This window comes from Saccoglossus kowalevskii, chromosome 11 (assembly GCF_978046115.1).
Source record: "Saccoglossus kowalevskii chromosome 11, keSacKowa6.1, whole genome shotgun sequence".
Taxonomy (NCBI): Eukaryota; Metazoa; Hemichordata; class Enteropneusta; family Harrimaniidae; genus Saccoglossus; species Saccoglossus kowalevskii.
Window position 1 is genome coordinate 31067856 of NC_140651.1, and position 24876 is coordinate 31092731.

Genomic DNA, 24876 nt, shown 5'->3' on the forward strand with positions numbered 1-24876 from the left:
TTTCCTTTTGGTCTCCTCGCGTTTCAAGTCGACTGTGCAGTGGTTATATTCAGAATTTACCAGCATAGAACCCGCATCCGAGATACTCTCTAGGTTGGGTCCCGTTGTAGCGGGTCAGTCTTGGTTTGCTGACCCAGCCCGAACGACTGCTTGGGTCCCTGCGCATTGGCAATAAGTCAGTCCGGCATTTTATGCGAACAGATTTCTCTACCATCAGCACTCCCCTGGAAGCTCCCAGGTCCCGCTTTGCTGCCTATGCCCTCATGCAGAACTGTTTCGGTCTTTACTTCGAATGCTTACTACCCCCAGAATTGGGTTGGGGTCTGGCTTTCTCGGGCACACCGAACCCTGTCACCGTAGCAGCATTTTGGCTTCTTGCTCCGGGGACAGCACAGGCAAGGTAAGACACCACCCTTTTTTGGGTCTTAACTAGGGTGTTGAGTGATTTTTGTAAAGTGTTTCATCCTGGACTGGGAAAAGACTTTTCATCGCCTACAGTTAAAAATAATCATTTTGACTGACTGGAGTTTATGGTGGGTAATTGAACGTAGTCAATTTAGGCAAGGGTTCTCCGAACCCGCCTATTCACATAGTTCATACCCACCATAGACTCCAGGTCCCCCCCCCCAACCACCCCACTCTTTCCGTAACGTTGGTCTAAGTGCGGAGAGAAAGGAACCAGAGGGATTTGTACAGCTGTCTATGGTGCTGCCATATGGCCTCAGTCACGTAGTTTGTGACGTAAGGGAAAGAGAATCTTGGGGTCATGGGGCTTCCCCTGACATAGATTCTATCTCTCCATCACCGGCAGAATTGCTGATTAATGCCTACAGTTCAAAATAGTCATTTTGACTGACCAGAGTCTATGGTGGGTATGAACTATGTGAATAGGCGGATTCGGAGAACCCTCGCCTAAATTTCCATTTGAGAGGGAGTGGTTACCAAACAACTCTACAAGAATCCATCACATTTACAAATGATCATAACCATGTAAATGTAAAGATAACCATAAAATATTAATTATCACACATTAAAGCAGAGCTATCCTCAAATGCACACATGTGGGAATTGAGTCCTAAGTGACAATAACAATGCACGCTAAAACTACAAATGCTCATGGGTAGACACTTGTTTGTAAACAAAGACACGTTTTGGCCATTTGCCTCATGCACAGTTACATTCAAGTAGCTATGACTGCACTTGCAAAACACAATTTATAAAACCTAACTGTAATCCATATTTTATATATACCCTTTAGTTTGTTTTGTTTGTAATTTTGAAACTTTTGTTGTTTTTGTTTATTTGTGTTTGTTTTTTCTGATCTGTATCCTTACCATACAGCACCCACTGATGGTGCAGTTGTGTAATAAAGTTATATATATGACTACTCACTCTATTAATTGTTCCATATGATGTACAGAATCTTTACAATAGTCTTCATCAAATGCACATTCTGAAAATATAATTATGCAAACATCTTTGAAATATACAAACTTATCAATTTGTGCTGTCAAAAACCACAAATAAAGTTTTTAAAAGTCACAAATATTATCACTACATTAGTTGAAAAGAATGTCACACTATTTGATGCTCTGCTGTAAGAACATAGGTAACAAAGAGATCATTACATTACACTATGCTCTTCAAAGAAATGAACACTAAAATCCAATCTTATCTAATCTAATCTAATCTATACTAAAATTCTTACCTTGAATTGCAGGGCGCGCAATGTTTTTTGCTCTCTCCTTATCACCTTGAACTTGATAATAATATTTTGTCAATTCATGCACCGCCTAGAAGGACACAAAACTTACTCCTAAATATTGCTTAGTCAAGTGAAATTTATTACTCTTATTTTGTCTCCCCTCAGACTTTTGATAACCATATATACAGGCAGGTTGCCATGGAGATCAATCATATTTGTAAGTTTCAATTTATTGAATCAAATACCATAATGCAACACACTGTAACCATTCCATTAATTGGACTATACTACAATGTAACACACTGTAATCATTACATTAATTGAACTATACTACAATGTAACACACTGTAATCATTACATTAATTGGACTATACTACAATGTAACACACTGTAATCATTACATTAATTGAACTATGCTGCAATGTAATACACTGTAATCATTCCATTAATTGGACTATGCTACAATGTAACTCACTGTAATCATTACATTAATTGGACTATGCTACAATGTAACACACTGTAATCATTACATTAATTGGACTATGCTACAATGTAATACACTGTAATCATTCCATTAATTGGAATATGCTACAATGTAATACACTGTAATCATTACATTAATTGGACTATGCTACAATGTAACACACTGTAATCATTACATTAATTGAACTATGCTACAAAGTAATACACTGTAATCATTCCATTAATTGGACTATGCTACAATGTAATACACTGTAATCATTACATTAATTGGACTATGCTACAATGTAACACACTGTAATCATTACATTAATTGGACTATGCTACAATGTAATACACTGTAATCATTACATTAATTGGACTATGCTTCAATGTAGTGCACTAATCATTCCATTAATTGGACTATGCTACAATGTAATACACTGTAATCATTACATTAATTGGAATATGCTACAATGTAACACACTGTAATCATTCCTTTAATTGGACTATACTATAATGTAATACACTGTAATCATTACATTAATTGGACTATGCTACAATGTAATACACTGTCATCATTCCATTAATTGGACTATGCTACAATGTAATACACTGTTACCATTCCATTAATTGGACTATGCTACAATGTAATACACTGTTACCATTCCATTAATTGGACTATACTACAATGTAATACACTGTAATCATTCCATTAATTGGACTATGTTACAATGTAATACACTGTAATCATGACATTAATTGGACTATGCTACAAATGTAATACACTGTGATCATTCCATTAATTAGACTATGCTACAATGTAACATACTGTAATCATTACATTGATTGTACTATGCTAGTATAATGTAACACACTGTAATCCTAAAAATGAATACCCTATTTCCTGTCTGCATTTAGAGGTGTTTTAGGTAGTGCCAGCTTACACTCCAAGCACACCAAGTCCATTGTGAGACCCACTACCAGTACGTCACACTCCAAGCACACCAAGTCCACTGTGAGACCAACTACCAGTATGTCACACTCCAAGCACACCAAGTCCACTGTGAGACCCACTATCAGTACGTCACACTCCAAGTACACCAAGTTTCAAGAAATTTCTGGACATCTCATTCACTGGCAGAGTTAGGTCAATGAGGCATGTGACAAACACTTGTAAATTGATTTCGTTGAGTTCACTTCACTTTTATTTCACTAAATTTTTCCTTTTAACAAGATAATATAGTTTTTTTTTATGGTGGTTGAATTGATCATAAAACATGAATTTCAGTTCATGTGAAGACAGGTGAATTCTAGTATCATGTCATACACTTTATGCTTTAATAGGAAACAAATTCCACAGACTTGAATATCATGGTTGTCATGACAACAAATCAACAAATCAATCATTGGAGAGCACTCAAATGATGCAATAGGTAAATATAGTGAAATCTTACCAAGATTCTCAGTGGATGAGATGCAGATAACTCTTTAGTTGCTACTTCGTATGCTTGCTGGTAACTCCTCTCAGCTTTCAGAATGTTAGACAGAGTTTCATCTTTTTTTGCACCATCCAATAACTGTTTTATCTGTTCTTCTCCACTCAGCTATAGAGGAAATGTCAAATTTAGGGAAAGGTGCTAAACAATGGACTGCATGGAAACTGCCATAAATTATTATTGTTGAATTGCACAATTTTGAAATATAGAAAACAAACTGATCACAAAAGACCATTCAACCAGATGAATTATTAGATAAATCACATTTCAGGAGTGAACATTTCAAAAGGGTCCTTTAAGGTGGTCATGACTTGTTCTAATTGTGAATGTTCTTCATGACACCTAAGTATCACACATTCTGGTACTATTGTTGCTATGACTACATCATAAACAACACAGTTTGGGCATTTTAATGTATAATTTTCTTTCTAACAGGAAAGTTGTATTTAAGTGGCTGAAACTAATTGCCAAGTCTAGGAAACTGTGCTGAAATTCATTTTTGATTTTAATACCAATAAAAGTATGTGACCTTCATGAAAATGACTATAATAATAAAACATTGACAGTGATATTTCAAGGTCAGTGCATTAATGCACTGCATACAATTATCAGATATTTGGGATTTATAAAATTGAAAGCAAAACTTCATTTTATTTCAACTCTGTTCTTACCTTAATTTCTTTATCTTTCTTCCCTTCTTCCCATCCTACATACATAAGGATGTCAACATCCTCCTTAGCAACCAATTCTTCAATGCTGGGACCTTGTGGGCTGAGATCTTCCTCCTGATAAAGCAAATTATTTATAAAGTGAGTTTATACTTTGAACTTCTGAAATCCCACAATGCATTATTCTAAGCCATTATCACACAATGCAATCTTTCAAGACCCACAATGCACCAGAAAGCTATAATCCTGTAATGCATCCTTCTAGGAAGCCCACAATGCACCAGAAGGATATCATCCCAAAAAGCATCCTTCCAACCAAATTAACTCAATAAAACATACCTTTTCTCTCTTTTCAATGGCCACAAAACTTGTAAACTGTGTGACAATAGAGAACTCTTTACTAATGTTGATAATGTAATCTTTCTGTTCAGTTTTCTTCACCTCATGCTCAGTCCGATCTATGTCCAATGTCCCATCTTCCCAGTCTCTAATGATGGCACGTGCAGTCAACTGGTGAAGAATCTTGGACAAACATATATTGGAAATGAGATTAAACATCACACAGAAAAAAAATACAAACTTCACATCCATACTAACCCCCCACCCCCCACCCCCACCCTCATAAATCATAAATTGAATGGTTTGCACAAACTCCCTGATCTTGTGGCCATGTACAACTCGAAATGTAACATGTATATGTTTGAACTTTTGTGAAACATTGCAATAGTTCATTCATTATTGGTCACAAAATCTACTGAGAGAGTAATTTTCCTCAGTAAATTTTAAATTTCAAAAAATTGAACTAATAATGAAGTAGCTGTCTGCCAATAATTATTCATGGGTCTAGTGATTACAATGCTCATATATCATTAATTATTCATGGGTCTAGTGATTACAATGCTCATATATCATTAATTATTCATGGGTCTAGTGATTACAATGCTCATATATCATTAATTATTCAGGGGTCTAGTGATTACAATGCTCATATATCATTAATTATTCATGGGTCTAGTGATTACAATGCTCATATATCATTAATTATTCATGGGTCTAGTGATTACAATGCTCATATATCATTAATTATTCATGGGTCTAGTGATTACAATGCTCATATATCATTAATTATTCATGGGTCTAGTGATTACAATGCTCATATATCATTAATTATTCATGGGTCTAGTGATTACAATGCTCATATATCATTAATTATTCATGGGTCTAGTGATTACAATGCTCATATATCATTAATTATTCATGGGTCTAGTGATTACAATGCTCATATATCATTAATTAAACAGGGAAGAGGCTATTAATCTTATTCAGACTGCTAAAAATTGTGATAAGAGTGATTGCAAAAACTAAAGACATTTCATACCTTGCCCTCAGTGATATTGAGATCTGCAGTAGAGACCATTGTTGACACAAAGTGGTCATCTATTTCAGCTTTCAGTGTTGCCTGGCAACAAACAAACAAATAAATTGAATGAATATGTATGTTTATAGTCTGCACTTTCCTTCAGCAGTTTGTGACAAAACTTTTTTTTAGTAAAAACTAAAAATTGAATAAAATTTTGTCTGTTGGCTCCAAAATTAAGGTTCATTTCTAGAAATATTGAAGAATACAAGAAAAAAGTACAGAAAGTTTGCTGTCAAAACAGATAACAGAACATTTACCTGTGTGCAGTGCGGTACAAACCCATATACTACTTGTCTGGAACCACTGAATAATGACACAATATGACTGGGTGCCTGTACTGGTATTGGTGAATTTGAATCAAACTGCTGCCATTCCACATTGACTGAGGTCAGAACTGGCTGTGCAGCTTTGGAAATCTGTGACTTGACCTGAAAGCCAAATACTATAAGATAAGTATTGTTTTTACATTTGGAGTAATGCTCTACTAAATTTACTGACTGTAAACCATTTAATTTCCACAATTTCTGCAATATTAGGATTTTCGAGCATTTATTAAAAAACAAAATTTTGTGAAATGTCACTGATACTGTGCTTTATGGCTCGGGATCCACATGAATCACCTAACCTGCTTAGTAATTAATTTTCAGCTGAATAATATACATTTCAATGATTCTTTGTACAATCAAGTAGGTGGTCTGGGTTGCTGTGACAACATGAACTCGAATAAGTAGTTGACAAATGTAGAAAAAATTTTACTAAATAACCAAACAGGGTAGAGTTCAAAGTTGCTGAAGTTCTATCATGATGAGCCAAGAATGACAATTTTATTTCATATGATACGTTTAAATTTTATCTATCTCGGGGAAGGTATCTCATCAATTAGATCATGCACTTTTATTCGCCAACCAGTCCAATAGACCAATTTCTTATTCTTCAACTTCTGGTCTTGCTTACCTTTCTCTCCCATTTAGATTTGGTTTTACTGTCAAAATACTCATAGGCACCAGCACCAACTCTAGCCATTGACTGCAGAATATGGTGATTAGCAGTGCAACTAGAAAGGTCAAAGATCAGAATGTACAGCCATGTTATTCATCACCCTGCATGATATACTGCAAGATCTCACACAGAAGCATGATTTATAAGAATAAAGGTCTGAAACTAAATTAAACCAAACTACATGTACAGTATGCAGCATAATTATGTCATGTTTGAAGCAGAAATGTAAACATATGTATTTGTAAACAAAACATTTGCTTTTCAAATCTGGTTTCTTGGCATTTTTTGCACAACTTAAATTGCCAAGGTACAATTACTGTTGAATGTTATATTTATGTATGTTTAAATGATAGGATGTAATTTTCATTGAAATTGATGAAAACACAAACAACACAAAAATAATAAATTATAAGTCCTGAGTGATAAAGCCTTCTTAAGTGTTCTTTGTTTGCAAATTAACACTGCAACATGTACAGTTTAAAAGTTACTGTCAACTCTATTTTTTTCCTAGTACCAAATGTTTGTGAAAATTTTGAAATAAAAAAAAATACAAAATGTTATTACAGTTTATCTTTTGATTCAATTGGCAGGAAAATCATTGAGCAAGATGGCAACATTTTTTCCTAAACATATTAAACTAAATTTGTTTTAAATTAGTTTCATTGATGAAATCATACCTGACACCAAATGTGAAAACTCTGGTGTGCTGACAGTTCTTTCGAACATCCTCAATGGTGGATTCCTGGTTATTAATATGTCCATCTGATATCAAGAAGACGTTCCTTACACCTTGAGAAGGTCTGAGGCAATAGAATGAATGTAATGGTCTCCATGCTTCTGTATTGCCCATATTGGCAAAACATCTAGCTGCAAAATCTTTAGCAGCTCTCAATGTTGACTTGCTTTTAAGACGACTGCTTGGAAATAACTCATCATATGCTTGTAATGAGAAAACAAAAGAAAAGAAATATTGTTCTTTATGAAAATTGTGATCGTCAAGGTGTACACCTTTAAACCTTTTCAACTCCAGTTTCCTCTTTTCATCACATCACAAAAATAGCCAAATTTTTTGAGTAAAAACTGAACATTTACTGAAATATTGTCTGTTGACTCAAAACTATTGAAGAATATAAGAAAAAAGTGCAGAAAAAATTAGGTAAGAAAGTCTGGTGGTGAAAAGGTTAACAAAACTGATTTTGTAAGGATCCCCAATCAAAATGGAATCTCCCATAATCAAGTTAATAGTAGTCAGTTTGTTGACTGCCGAAAAGATCGGTCTTCAAAATAAAATATTATGTGACTTGAGGCACAAAGAGAAATGCTGTGGCTCCTGAACTCCTTCATTTTTACACTTATTTTGTTAGTAAAATATGAATTTCTTAAATTACAAAATTCATAACTATAGCAGGATGTTTTTCTTGATCACTATATCAATGTATAATATTCTGTTGCATCAATGACATGTCAGTGAATAAACAAAAATATATGCATCATAACACATCAGTGGCGCATCATATCATCTTGGAGGGCACACTGTGATCAAGTCAAATAATACACATCCAGAAAACCATAAACAACACATAGACCCAAGAAATTAGTTTGGTGGTTAAGTACATGACCACCTAACTTCATTATAAACATTGTTCATATTGAATTGACAGCACAGCTAAGTGATCAATTATTTTATGAGATCACATACAACCCATCCACCCTATCCACCCCAACCACCACAAACAAATTTGAAATCACTAAGAAGTATTGCTTACCTGTTCCAAATACCACAATATTAAATCTATAAGTGTCCGGTAAATTCAGAACACACAACATAATGACTTTCTGGGCTTCTAAACTACAACTTTTCATTGAGTTAGATAAATCTACTAGAAATATCACTTCACAGTCAGCTACACTATCAGCCTCAAACTCTGGATAGAATGTCAACATGCATGCCTAGAATAGAATGGAATAGAATAGAACAGTCCCAGTTTAGTTTTTAGAAATGTGTCAATTACAAACAATGAAAGTTATATGTACCGGGTAGTTCATAATTAAATGTTGGAGGAGTATTCAGTTTGTTTAAATAGCATTTTATCCAGATTTTGTTCCGGTCAAAGTAACAACGAATAAGAATAAGATTATTCTCAAATAATACAAAATTGCAAAATCAGTTTTATAATAAAATAATGACACAAAACCTCAAGTACCGGTACATTTTGTATGAATGACATTGGCCCCGCCATGCCTTGAGAAATGATTTATGACATAAGGGGCAATCACCACCAGTCAAAAGTCATCAAATTAAAATATAAGCAGCCTCTTGGTTGAGATAGCTGTTAACAATGCACATTTCAATTAAAGAACTGAAGATATCATTAGAAAATGAACAATATGTATAGTATCAAAGCAATGGGACTTACAGTTTTTAACAAGAAGTCGAAAATATCACTTTCTACCAAAAATGACCAAAATATTCACCAAATTAGAGAATTGAAGATATCATCACGAAATGAACAAATCTAAGAAAGGTCTACATGTAGTATCTATATAGTAATATCAAAGCAATTGAACTTTTGGTTTTTAACAAGTCGAAAATATCACTTTTTACCAAAAATGACAAAAATATTCACCAAAGTTAGAGCATTAAAGATATTATTACAAAATGAACAAACCTGAGAGAGGTCCACATGTAGTACCTATTTATGTAATATCAAAACAATTGGACTTGCGGTTTTCAACAAGAAGTCGAAAATATTACTTTTTACCAAAAATGACAAAAATATTCATCAAAATTAGAGAATTAAAGATATCATCACAAAATGAACAAATCTGAGAGAGGTCCACATGTAGTATCTATATATGTAATATCAAAGCAATTGGACTTGCGGTTTTTATCAACATGAATTGAACAAACCTAAGAGAGGTCTACCCAAGGTACATATACACCAAGTATCAAAGCATTCAGGTTAGTAGTTTTCAAGAAGAAGTTGAAAAAGTAAAACATTGACACGGACGACGGACAACGTCGATGGACAATCACTCATATGATAAGCTCCGCTCGACAAAATAAAATCACAAAACAAACTGATCTGAATCTGAATCACTAACCCATCATGAGTGATGTTCATATCAAGTTAGAATGAAATTGACACAGGTATTCCTGGGAAACGGTTCAAATATTGTGATTTTGTTTGTTGTTGTTCAAAAATGGAAGTCAACATTCAACTCATTATGTCTTGAATTTGTATAGATTTTGGTCAAATCTACAAAAAAATACTTAAGAAGCAGGCTGAACACTTGTAAAAAAAAAAAAAAAAATGGCCACCAGTCGGCCATAATGAATCAAATCATGATACAAAATGACAAGCATCATAGCCACCATGAGTGATGTCAATGCCAAGTTTGAATGAAATTTGTCAAGGCATGTCTGAGAAATGGTTGATGATATTCGCAACTGTTGATTTTAAGGGTTATCTGGGAAAAATGGCCAACAATTCGAAGGTGAACAAAATCAAAAAATACATGTGCATATATGTGTACCTAGTATTATGACTTAATGTCTTTAAAAAATTGATCAAGACATATCTTATAAATGATGATTGAAGTGTGCACAGAAACCAAAACGTAAGTCCCTATTTTTGACTTTGTACTAATAATACATAACGCTGTTCATCCATTTTGCACATAAGACTGAGCAGGGTGGTAATAAATAGTCGAATTTTTTCATTATTCACACTTTTTCAAACAGATTCAGGGCTTACCTAAACCATCACCATGGTGAATTAGATTTAGATTAGCCAAGTCAATGTTTCATATTCGCAAGCCATCAAATTTCTTTTTGCTTACAAAGCAATTTCAAGACATACATTGGTTATAGTTTCACATAATAGTAACAGAATATGATTTCCTTCTTACTACATTCCAGCAAATCAATCTGGTTATTACCTGACTATCTTGTTTATCTGGATGTTTTTCCACCCACATTCTTGGTACATGTATCTCTGCTAAACCAATCAGCAACTGGAAACTATCACCAAGTACAGAATCCTTCACTAATTCCACCACAGCTTTAGTTGCAGTACGCTGTAAACAGATCAATATTTAGATCACTTTTTTCAGATTTTTTGGTGCCAAGTGACTGATTTAGATAATATTAACTGTAACAGGCATTTCTGAGAAATGGTTTCAAATCGACATTCAGAAAACATTCAGACGTTGTAAACTTTAACAATGCCAAAACATTTGCATAATTTTCCAGATTTTGCAAAAAATTGATCCATACTTGTAGTTAATTGAAATTACAATATAAAATAAACAAAACATTGAAAAATTCAAAATTTTGAAATAATGTTAAAACTAAATATTGGCAGAAAATGGTGTGATTTTTAATATACAACATTACCTTGATGTTGATTTCATGTGTAGGAGATTCCAGATTCCTGATATCAAAAGGCATCTCAATTGAAGCTTGTACACTCACACTACTGTAGCATAAAATAATACACTTGTACATGTGTGAACACATTAAATCGATTTGTTACATTATCTTGTGGTTCAGTTTGCCATGCACGGAGGGTTTTGTTTGTCACATTAAAGGCCCATGTTATATGGATGGGTTTGTCAAATAAATGGCCCATGACATTGTCACAAAGACCAATGTCACACGAATGGGTCTGTCACATTAAAGACCCATGGCATACAAATGATTTGTCACAACCAATGTGTGGATAGATTAAATTTGTTTTTCATTGTCACCTCATCATGCTGTTAGATAATGCTGCAAAATACCCTTGAAATTCAAATAGAAGGTGAAATAATAATTTAAATTAGAAAATATTTTACATAAATTCAGACCATATATATTAGATTAAAGTATGAGATTGCAATATTTACCCATGACCAACTTTATCAACTTTAACAGTCTTGACATCTTTCTGTATTTCTTGAGACAATGCAGTGTCTTTGGTCCATGGTGCAACACTACCAGGAAGAAAAAACAAGATCTTTTCGCCATCCACTGACAACTCTGTGACGTAGGTTATTTTAATAAGTACACTAGCCTTAGGTGGTAGATTACCCACACTGACTGTGAATACATCCTGTAATCAAAGTATGTATATAGGTGTTACATGTATGTCGGTTAATAGTTCAAAATAATAACTTATTGACATTATGTTTTTTAATAGAACACAGTCAAATGCTATTCTAAAAAAAAGTGATTAAAAAAAAGTGTTGTTACATATATTAAAATTTTGTTTGTGTTGGCATTATGTAGGTTGTTGATGTGTCTAGCCACAGCATGTTGCACACACAGTTTTGCACCAAGCAACTAAAAATAAATAATTCCTGGCTCCAAAAATCTTAAATTTTCAAAGTAATATTTAGGATGAGCTGTTTTTATGTACGTTTTTTTTTCATACAGTGATTTCAGTGTTCCAGCTTCAGTTTTATAGACATTAAGATTGCTCTTGAATGGTGATGCAATTTACATAAAATACAATGATAAATGAATTTTGCTTCACTAAAACAAAATGGTAGACTTGATGTACTCTGAAACTGACATAATCTGAATCGAAAGTACATGATTCCCAAATCAGGGCAAGTCAAAACATTTCTATGTAAACACCAAATTGTGAACATTATTAAAGAGGCAACAGATGTGATTCAGACATTCTCTAAGACTTACTAAGCATGCTACTATTACAACCTGAATCTGAAATCTGAAAGCTTAGATACAGGCAAATACATTCATGAATCATACCAATGTTAACAAAATTACATGTTACTGATGGCCAGTATTTTTTTACACAACAAACATAATTCTATTGGTAATTGCTGATCTATCCTTGATGTAAAAAGCAAAACCACTTACAGGTGTTTCCTCATCCATCAAATATGCCCCATGTCCTTCACTAATGGCTTCTTTGTATTCTCTGTGTGCCGTCTCTTTCTCCTTGACTTCTCCTATGATATGTTTACCATTGATAAATGCTTCAAACCCTACCACAGCAGCCATGGTGTCTAATGGAAACACATACTTGGCCTCTATAGCTACACTGTTTTCATTGGTGTAAGCCTGTAATACTATAACCTTTAGAACAAAATGTAACAATAATAAATTTATTTCATCTTTAGAAATACAATGTTTCTATCAGTTAATGGCAATAGTTGTGATAACTACTGTAAAAGGAAAGAAAGTTGGTAATGGGTTGAAGCAAGTGTGACATTTCACATTGCATTTATTTTTCTTGATTTAAATGTGTTATGATTATAGTTGCCTATCTTTTTTATTCATATGATACTCGTGTTGAGCGTCATAACTTTATATGTGCGATGGTCATATGTCACTGAGATGCTAATTTTAACCAACTTGATTGACACTACATGTAACTATCATAAGTGTCATTGATTTTTTCTAGAAGACTACAAACTATCACTGATGATGCATGTCTGTTTACCTGCGCTACAAGGTCCATAATTCGTGCCCTAACATTGACAGATTTCAAAGGTACTGGGCTGTCACTCGTTGATACCAAACCTGGTTTCACTTTGCTCATTGGATCAGAAATGCAATGTACATCATTCAATTCAACTAAAATGGAAAAAACAACAATCAACAATGATGATGGAGACATAAGTATAAGTGCTGGTAACCATGGTGATAATGGAAAGACTATGCAGGTGATTTTTCAGCTCAGGGACAAAACTAAATGCATTGGTAATCCGTTCTTGTTTCATTTTGTGTTTAACACCGTGCAGTGATGATGAAGAGACTGGGATTTAATGAAATCAGATCAAGGCATGTCTGAGAAATAGTCTACAAACAATCTAGAAATAACTATTAAGTTTTGCTAAATCCATCAAAGCCTGACAAGAAACTACACAAGATGGATGAAATCCAAACTATAATATGTGTTTAATAAAGTATGTTAGAGGGTTTCAGTCGGTCCCCTGTGATATCGCCCTCGTAGTTCTAGATGGGTTTGTGTGATATAGCGCTCTCATAGTCCTAGGTCGGTTGACGAATTGTTTGTTTATTAACATGTGCAACCCAACTATTAATCACACTTTCTATCCAAATAGTAATCTGAAAATATTGTGAAATATTTGCAAAATTTACTGGGGAAAAAATATAAAGATGAAAGCTTATAAAAGTACTAGAACTAAAAATAAAAGTGAACATACAAACAAGATCATTTACGACATCACTGAGATCTTCAGTACTATCATCACTTGAAGAGAAATCAGAACTGCTGTCATCACTTGAGGATTCTGATGAGGAGTCATCAGTTACTCCAAAAGTAACTGATCTGCTAGATAATGATTTCACAGTGTCGCTGGGAAGAGTGAACTCAACCAGATAGCGGATCCTTTGTTGATTCGTGTTGTATACCACATATTCATCATCCTTTTTGCAAAAATACAAACATTATGTAAATTTGACGTTCGGCCATGTTGTCTGAAACTGTATTAAAATCACTGAAATCGATCAGTACAATAGTTTCAATAAATACTACATCTGATGCTTATATACATCACAAAAAGTCATTGCATAGCATAATTGACTTATCATTTCTTGTAGGATGGTTTGTGACACGTCTACTATCACCAACACACCTAAGCAAAAGACGATAGCCCAACAGATATATAATATTGAATTTTATTCAGCATCTAGGACTCTCTAATCTTTACTTAAAGGGCGATGGTCGTTGTGCTGCGCATGTGAGACATTTGTGTTGATAAACATAGATTTTCCCACAATCCAATGCGCTCTTCTAATAGAAATCTCAAGTATGAAGTTTGACCTGGGTGCGGCTTGCACCAATTACCGCCGGTGACCCCTTCAATACCCCAATCACCTAAAAATATCTAATTAAAGTAACTGCTCAGTTTGTACTCGTTGATCTGCACAACAGTAAAAGTCACCATCTTTGTTTATACGAGATCCATATATCTTGTACATGCGTGGCATGATGACTACCAGCCTTTAAAATCTGATATTTGGGATCTGAGCCCCTATTTTAACCATTAAATCTTATATTTGTGATCTGAGCCCCTAATTTAACCATAAAATCTGATATTTGTGATCTGAGCCCCTAATTTAACCATAAAATTTGATATTTGTGATCTGAGCCCCTAATTTAACCATAAAATCTGATATTTGTGATCTGAGCCCCTAATTTAACCATAAAATCTGATATTTGTGATCTGAGCCCCTAATTTAACCATAAAATCTGATATTTGTGATTTGAACCCCTAATTTAACCATAAAATCTGATATTTGTGATCTGAGCCCCTAATTTAACCATAAAATCTGATATATGTGATTTGAACCCCTAATTTAACCATAAAATCTGATATTTGTGATTTGAACCCCTAATTTAACCATAAAATTTGATATTTGTGATTTGAACCCCTAATTGAACCATAAAATCTGATATTTGTGATTTGAACCCCTAATTTAACCATAAAATCTGATATTTGTGATCTGAGCCCCTAATTTAACCATAAAATCTGATATTTGTGATCTGAGCCCCTAATTTAACCATAAAATTTGATATTTGTGATTTAAACCCCTAATTTAACCATAAAATCTGATATTTGTGATCTGAGCCCCTAATTTAACCATAAAATCTGATATTTGTGATCTCAGCCCCTAATTTAACCATAAAATCTGATATTTGTGATCTCAGCCCCTAATTTAACCATAAAATCTTATATTTGTGATCTGAACCCCTAATTTAACCATAAAATCTGATATTTGTGATCTGAACCCCTAATTTAACCATAAAGTCGTATATTTGTGATCTGAGCCCCTAATTTAACCATAAAATCTTATATTTGTGATCTGAACCCCTAATTTAACCATAAAATTTGATATTTGTGATCTGAGCCCCTAATTTAACCATAAAATCTGATATTTGTGATCTGAACCCCTAATTTAACCATAAAATTTGATATTTGTGATCTGAACCCCTAATTTAACCATAAAATCTGATATTTGTAATCTGAACCCCTAATTTAACCATAAAATTTGATATTTGTGATCTGAACCCCTAATTTAACCATAAAATTCGATATTTGTGATCTGAGCCCCTAATTTAACCATAAAATCTGATATTTGTGATTTGAACCCCTAATTTAACCATAAAATTTGATATTTGTGATTTGAACCCCTAATTGAACCATAAAATCTGATATTTGTGATTTGAACCCCTAATTTAACCATAAAATCTGATATTTGTGATCTGAGCCCCTAATTTAACCATAAAATCTGATATTTGTGATCTGAGCCCCTAATTTAACCATAAAATTTGATATTTGTGATTTAAACCCCTAATTTAACCATAAAATCTGATATTTGTGATCTGAGCCCCTAATTTAACCATAAAATCTGATATTTGTGATCTGAGCCCCTAATTTAACCATAAAATCTGATATTTGTGATCTCAGCCCCTAATTTAACCATAAAATCTTATATTTGTGATCTGAACCCCTAATTTAACCATAAAATCTGATATTTGTGATCTGAACCCCTAATTTAACCATAAAGTCGTATATTTGTGATCTGAGCCCCTAATTTAACCATAAAATCTGATATTTGTGATCTGAGCCCCTAATTTAACCATAAAATCTTATATTTGTGATCTGAACCCCTAATTTAACCATAAAATTTGATATTTGTGATCTGAGCCCCTAATTTAACCATAAAATCTGATATTTGTGATCTGAACCCCTAATTTAACCATAAAATTTGATATTTGTGATCTGAACCCCTAATTTAACCATAAAATCTGATATTTGTAATCTGAACCCCTAATTTAACCATAAAATTTGATATTTGTGATCTGAACCCCTAATTTAACCATAAAATTCGATATTTGTGATCTGAGCCCCTAATTTAACCATAAAATTCGATATTTGTGATCTGAACCCCTAATTTAACCATAAAATCTGATATTTGTGATCTGAGCCCCTAATTCAACCCTAAAATCTGATATTTGTGATCTGAGCCCCTAATTTAACCATAAAATCTTATATTTGTGATCTGAGTCCCTAATTTAACCATAAAATCTGATATTTGTGATCTGAACCCCTAATTTAACCATAAAATTTGATATTTGTGATTTGAACCCCTAATTTAACCATAAAATCTGATATTTGTGATCTGAGCCCCTAATTAAACCATAAAATCTGATATTTGTGATCTGAACCCCTAATTTAACCATAAAATCTGATATTTGTGATCTGAGCCCCTAGTTTAACCATAAAATTCGATATTTGTGATCTGAGCCCCTAATTTAACCATAAAATCTGATATTTGTGATCTGAGCAACTAGTTTAACCATAAAATTCGATATTTGTGATCTGAGCCCCTAATTTAACCATAAAATTTGATATTTGTGATTTAAACCCCTAATTTAACCATAAAATCTGATATTTGTGATCTGAGCCCCTAATTTAACCATAAAATCTGATATTTGTGATCTGAGACCCTAATTTAACCATAAAATCTGATATTTGTGATCTCAGCCCCTAATTTAACCATAAAATCTTATATTTGTGATCTGAACCCCTAATTTAACCATAAAATCTGATATTTGTGATCTGAACCCCTAATTTAACCATAAAGTCGTATATTTGTGATCTGAGCCCCTAATTTAACCATAAAATCTGATATTTGTGATCTGAGCCCCTAATTTAACCATAAAATCTTATATTTGTGATCTGAACCCCTAATTTAACCATAAAATTTGATATTTGTGATCTGAGCCCCTAATTTAACCATAAAATCTGATATTTGTGATCTGAACCCCTAATTTAACCATAAAATCTGATATTTGTGATCTGAGCCCCTAATTTAACCATAAAATTTGATATTTGTGATTTAAACCCCTAATTTAACCATAAAATCTGATATTTGTGATCTGAGCCCCTAATTTAACCATAAAATCTGATATTTGTGATCTGAGCCCCTAATTTAACCATAAAATCTGATATTTGTGATCTCAGCCCCTAATTTAACCATAAAATCTTATATTTGTGATCTGAACCCCTAATTTAACCATAAAATCTGATATTTGTGATCTGAACCCCTAATTTAACCATAAAGTCGTATATTTGTGATCTGAGCCCCTAATTTAACCATAAAATCTGATATTTGTGATCTGAGCCCCTAATTTAACCATAAAATCTTATATTTGTGATCTGAACCCCTAATTTAACCATAAAATTTGATATTTGTGATCTGAGCCCCTAATTTAACCATAAAATCTGATATTTGTGATCTGAACCCCTAATTTAACCATAAAATTTGATATTTGTGATCTGAACCCCTAATTTAACCATAAAATCTGATATTTGTAATCTGAACCCCTAATTTAACCATAAAATTTGATATTTGTGATCTGAACCCCTAATTTAACCATAAAATTCGATATTTGTGATCTGAGCCCCTAATTTAACCATAAAATTCGATATTTGTGATCTGAACCCCTAATTTAACCATAAAATCTGATATTTGTGATCTGAGCCCCTAATTCAACCCTAAAATCTGATATTTGTGATCTGAGCCCCTAATTTAACCATAAAATCTTATATTTGTGATCTGAGTCCCTAATTTAACCATAAAATCTGATATTTGTGATCTGAACCCCTAATTTAACCATAAAATTTGATATTTGTGATTTGAACCCCTAATTTAACCATAAAATCTGATATTTGTGATCTGAGCCCCTAATTAAACCATAAAATCTGATATTTGTGATCTGAACCCCTAATTTAACCATAAAATCTGATATTTGTGATCTGAGCCCCTAGTTTAACCATAAAATTCGATATTTGTGATCTGAGCCCCTAATTTAACCATAAAATCTGATATTTGTGATCTGAGCAACTAGTTTAACCATAAAATTCGATATTTGTGATCTGAGCCCCTAATTTAACCATAAAATTTGATATTTGTGATTTAAACCCCTAATTTAACCATAAAATCTGATATTTGTGATCTGAGCCCCTAATTTAACCATAAAATCTGATATTTGTGATCTGAGACCCTAATTTAACCATAAAATCTGATATTTGTGATCTCAGCCCCTAATTTAACCATAAAATCTTATATTTGTGATCTGAACCCCTAATTTAACCATAAAATCTGATATTTGTGATCTGAACCCCTAATTTAACCATAAAGTCGTATATTTGTGATCTGAGCCCCTAATTTAACCATAAAATCTGATATTTGTGATCTGAGCCCCTAATTTAACCATAAAATCTTATATTTGTGATCTGAACCCCTAATTTAACCATAAAATTTGATATTTGTGATCTGAGCCCCTAATTTAACCATAAAATCTGATATTTGTGATCTGAACCCCTAATTTAACCATAAAATTTGATATTTGTGATCTGAACCCCTAATTTAACCATAAAATCTGATATTTGTAATCTGAACCCCTAATTTAACCATAAAATTTGATATTTGTGATCTGAACCCCTAATTTAACCATAAAATTCGATATTTGTGATCTGAGCCCCTAATTTAACCATAAAATTCGATATTTGTGATCTGAACCCCTAATTTAACCATAAAATCTGATATTTGTGATCTGAGCCCCTAATTCAACCCTAAAATCTGATATTTGTGATCTGAGCCCCTAATTTAACCATAAAATCTTATATTTGTGATCTGAGTCCCTAATTTAACCATAAAATCTGATATTTGTGATCTGAACCCCTAATTTAACCATAAAATTTGATATTTGTGATTTGAACCCCTAATTTAACCATAAAATCTGATATTTGTGATCTGAGCCCCTAATTAAACCATAAAATCTGATATTTGTGATCTGAACCCCTAATTTAACCATAAAATCTGATATTTGTGATCTGAGCCCCTAGTTTAACCATAAAATTCGATATTTGTGATCTGAGCCCCTAATTTAACCATAAAATCTGATATTTGTGATCTGAGCAACTAGTTTAACCATAAAATTCGATATTTGTGATCTGAGCCCCTAATTTAACCATAAAATCTGATATTTGTGATCTGAGCCCCTAATTTAACCATAAAATTTGATATTTGTGATCTGAGCCCCTAATTTAACCATAAAATCTGATATTTGTAATCTCAGCCCCTAATTTAACCATAAAATCTGATATTTGTGATCTGAGCCCCTAATTTAACCATAAAATTTGATATTTGTGATCTGAGCCACTAATTCAACCATAAAATCTGATATTTGTGATCTGAGCCACTAATTTAACCATAAAATTTTATATTTGTGATTTGAGCCCCTAATTTAACCATAAAATCTGATATTTGTGATCTGAACCCCTAATTTAACCATAAAATCTGATATTTGTGATCTGAGCCCCTAATTTAACCATAAAATTCGATATTTGTGATCTGAGCCCCTAATTCAACCATAAAATCTGATATTTGTGATCTGAGCCCCTAATTTAACCATGAAATTTTATATTTGTGATCTGAGCCCCTAATTTAACCATAAAATCTGATATTTGTGATCTGAGCCCCTAATTTAACCATAAAATCTGATATTTGTGATTTAAGCCCCTAATTTAACCATAAAATCTGATATTTGTGATCTGAGCCCCTAATTTAACCATAAAATCTGATATTTGTGATCTGAGCCCCTAATTTAACCATAAAATCTGATATTTGTGATCTGAGCCCCTAATTTAACCATAAAATTCAATATTTGTGATCTGAGCCCCTAAATTTAACCATAAAATCTGGTATTTGTGATCTGAGCCCTTAATTTAACCATAAAATCTGATATTTGTGATCTGAGCCCCTAATTTAACCATAAAATTCGATATTTGTGATCTGAGCCCCTAAATTTAACCATAAAATCTGATATTTGTGATCTGAGCCCCTAATTTAACCATAAAATCTGATATTTGTGATCTGAGCCTCTAATTTAACCATAAAATCTGATATTTGTGACCTGAGCCCCTAATTTAACCATAAAATCTGATATTTGTGATCTGAACCCCTAATTTAACCATAAAATCTGATATTTGTGATCTGAGCCCCTAATTTAACCATAAAATCTGATATTTGTGATCTGAGCCCCTAATTTAACCATAAAATCTGATATTTGTGATCTGAACCCCTAATTCAACCATAAAATCTGATATTTGTGATCTGAGCCCCTAATTTAACCATAAAATCTGATATTTGTGATCTGAACCCCTAATTTAACCACAAAATTTGATATTTGTGATCTGAGCCCCTAATTTAACCATAAAATCTGATATTTGTGATCTGAACCCCTAATTTAACCATAAAATTTGATATTTGTGATTTGAACCCCTAATTTAACCATAAAATCTGATATTTGTGATCTGAACCCCTAATTTAACCATAAAATTTGATATTTGTGATCTGAACCACTAATTTAACCATAAAATTCGATATTTGTGATCTGAGCCCCTAATTTAACCATAAAATTCGATATTTGTGATCTGAACCCCTAATTTAAACATAAAATCTTATATTTGTGATCTGAGCCCCTAATTCAACCATAAAATCTGATATTTGTGATCTGAGCCCCTAATTTAACCATAAAATCTTATATTTGTGATCTGAATCCCTAATTTAACCATAAAATCTGATATTTGTGATTTGAACCCCTAATTTAACCATAAAATCTGATATTTGTGATCTGAACCCCTAATTTAACCATAAAATTTGATATTTGTGATTTGAACCCCTAATTTAACCATAAAATCTGATATTTGTGATCTGAGCCCCTAATTAAACCATAAAATCTGATATTTGTGATCTGAGCCCCTAATTTAACCATAAAATTCGATATTTGTGATCTGAGTCCCTAATTTAACCATAAAATCTGATATTTGTGATCTGAGCCCCTAATTTAACCATAAAATCTGATATTTGTGATCTGAGCCCCTAAATTTAACCATAAAATCTGATATTTGTGATCTGAGCCCCTAATTTAACCATAAAATCTGATATTTGTGATCTGAACCCCTAATTTAACCATAAAATCTGATATTTGTGATCTGAGCCTCTAATTTAACCATAAAATTTGATATTTGTGATCTGAACCCCTAATTGAACCATAAAATCTGATATTTGAGATCTGAGCCCCTAATTTAACCATAAAATCTGATATTTGTGATCTGAGCCCCTAATTTAACCATAAAATCTGATATTTGTGATCTGAGCCCCTAATTTAACCATAAAATCTGATATTTGTGATCCGAGCCCCTAATTTAACCATAAAATCTGATATTTGTGATCTGAGCCCCTAATTTAACCATAAAATCTGATATTTGTGATCTAAGCCCCTAATTTAACCATAAAATCTGATATTTGTGATCTGAGCCCCTAATTTAACCATAAAATCTGATATTTGTGATCTGAGCCCCTAATTTAACCATAAAATCTGATATTTGTGATTTAAACCCCTAATTTAACCATAAAATCTGATATTTGTGATCTGAGCCCCTAATTTAACCATAAAATCTGATATTTGTGATCTGAGCCCCTAATTTAACCATAAAATCTGATATTTGTGATCTGAGCCCCTAATTTAACCATAAAATCTGATATTTGTGATCTAAGCCCCTAATTTAACCATAAAATCTGATATTTGTGATCTGAGCTTCTAATTCAACCATAAAATTTGATATTTGTGATCTGAGCCCCTAATTTAACCATAAAATCTGATATTTGTGATCTGAACCCCTAATTTAACCATAAAATCTGATATTTGTGATCTGAGCCCCTAATTTAACCATAAAATCTGATATTTGTGATCTGAGCCCCTAATTTAACCATAAAATCTGATATTTGTGATCTGATCCCCTAATTTAACCATAAAATCTGATATTTGTGATCTAAGCCCCTAATTTAACCATAAAATCTGATATTTGTGACCTGAGCCCCTAATTTAACCATAAAATCTGATATTTGTGATCTGAGCCCCTAATTTAACCATAAAATTTTATATTTGTGACCTGAGCCCCTAATTTAACCATAAAATCTGATATTTGTGATCTGAGCCCCTAATTTAACCATAAAATCTGATATTTGTGATCTGAGCCCCTAATTTAACCATAAAATCTGATATTTGTGATCTGAGCCCCTAATTTAACCATAAAATTTGATATTTGTGATTTAAGCCCCTAATTTAACCATAAAATCTGATATTTGTGATTTGAACCCCTAATTTAACCATAAAATTTGATATTTGTGATCTGAGTCCCTAATTCAACCATAAAATTTGATATTTGTAATCTGAGCCCCTAATTTAACCATAAAATTTGATATTTGTGATTTAAGCCCCTAATTTAACCATAAAATTTGATATTTGTGATTTGAACCCCTAATTTAACCATAAAATCTGATATTTGTGATCTGAGCCCCTAATTTAACCATAAAATCTGATATTTGTGATCTGAGTCCCTAATTCAACCATATAATTTGATATTTGTGATCTGAGCCCCTAAATTTAACCATAAAATCTGATATTTGTGATCTGAGCCCCTAATTTAACCATAAAATTTTATATTTGTGACCTGAGCCCCTAATTTAACCATAAAATCTGATATTTGTGATCTGAACCCCTAATTTAACCATAAAATTCGATATTTGTGATCTGAGCCCCTAATTTAACCATAAAATTTGATATTTGTGATCTGAGCCCCTAATTTAACCATAAAATTTGATATTTGTGATCTGAGCCCCTAATTTAACCATAAAATCTGATATTTGGGATCTGAACCCCTAATTTAACCATAAAATCTGATATTTGTGATCTGAGCCCCTAATTTAACCATAAAATCTGATATTTGTGATCTGAGCCCCTAATTTAACCATAAAATTTTATATTTGTGACCTGAGCCCCTAATTTAACCATAAAATCTGATATTTGTGATCTGAGCCCCTAATTTAACCATAAAATCTTATATTTGTGACCTGAGCCCCTAATTTAACCATAAAATCCGATATTTATGATTTTAGCCCCTAATTTAACCATAAAATCTGATATTTGTGATCTGAGCCCCTAATTTAACCATAAAATCTTATATTTGTGACCTGAGCCCCTAATTTAACCATAAAATCTGATATTTGTGATTTGAGCCCCTAACTTAACCATAAAATCTGATATTTGTGATTTGAGCCCCTAATTCAACCATAAAATCTGATATTTGTGATTTGAGCCCCTAATTTAACCATAAAATCTGATATTTGTGATTCTGTAATTCTGAACCCCCTAACTTAACCTTATAATTTGATGTTTGATGCAAATAGAACCTTCTAACTTTACCTAAAATCTTGTGTTTGTAATTGTAACCAAGGACCCCCTAACTTATCCATAAAATCAGATGCTTGTTGTGATTTAGGACCACCTAACCTTACCTTAAAGTATGCTTGTTGTTGTGATTCAAAACCCTCTTACTTATTTAATCTAAAAATCTCAAAGTTCAAGGTTGTGTGATCAGAGACCCCTAACCTTACCTTAAAATCTGATGATTGTTGTTTTGTTCCTCTCACTCCGTGTACACTATCAAATCCATCAGGAGCTGCTGTCAGGTTTTTACAATACTGATTAAATTCCTTACATCTGCCAAGAGCTACTTCATTTACAAGCATGAATCTACATCCACTTTTAGTGCTTGGTAAACTGTATTTAGCACTTGTACTGAAAAGAAGATTTGATTCTGATAATTATTTCTTCAAGGTCAATTGAAGGATCTAGACAGTTGAATATCAGGATATTGTATTTTTAGTATTTCAGGTCATAACAAATTACAACAAATATAATTTCAAGATTTGAAGGTTACAACTTCTTTCACATATATATGCATAAAAGATTTTCTGTCAAAGATCTGATAATGACTTATCCTAAAATCAATATTCAATATAAAATGATTAAGAGTTGATTGTTTCAATTGTTTTTTGTTTCCGATATTATCATTCTTTCACACTTCATAGGAAGGTTGTTTTAATCATATTGCCACGCCCTCTAAAGTTGTCACCACATTTTTGAGCTGATAAATAACTAATGACTAGCATGACTTGTAAGCTGCCAACCAATAAGAAAGGCAGATTTTGGTCAGATCTCTTCTACA

The 24876-nt window shown here is 32.7% G+C and overlaps 1 protein-coding gene across 1 annotated transcript in view; it reads right to left on the reverse strand.

Annotated features, from left to right (window-relative positions):
• The window catches only part of LOC100373327 (protein mono-ADP-ribosyltransferase PARP4-like), a 209758-nt gene that overhangs the window by 160302 nt on the left and 24580 nt on the right, over positions 1–24876 (reverse strand). Inside the window, exons 13-29 of the mRNA XM_085505344.1 lie at positions 24263–24446; positions 13933–14155; positions 13206–13339; positions 12620–12838; positions 11641–11846; positions 11150–11231; positions 10693–10830; positions 8517–8700; positions 7428–7689; positions 6706–6805; positions 6009–6179; positions 5710–5790; positions 4671–4853; positions 4335–4448; positions 3622–3771; positions 1709–1793; positions 1393–1453 (exon numbers count right to left, since the gene is read on the reverse strand). Of these exons, the coding sequence (XP_085361470.1) occupies positions 1393–1453; positions 1709–1793; positions 3622–3771; positions 4335–4448; positions 4671–4853; positions 5710–5790; positions 6009–6179; positions 6706–6805; positions 7428–7689; positions 8517–8700; positions 10693–10830; positions 11150–11231; positions 11641–11846; positions 12620–12838; positions 13206–13339; positions 13933–14155; positions 24263–24446 (2577 nt within the window). The remainder of the gene's footprint in view (positions 1–1392; positions 1454–1708; positions 1794–3621; positions 3772–4334; positions 4449–4670; positions 4854–5709; positions 5791–6008; positions 6180–6705; positions 6806–7427; positions 7690–8516; positions 8701–10692; positions 10831–11149; positions 11232–11640; positions 11847–12619; positions 12839–13205; positions 13340–13932; positions 14156–24262; positions 24447–24876) is intronic.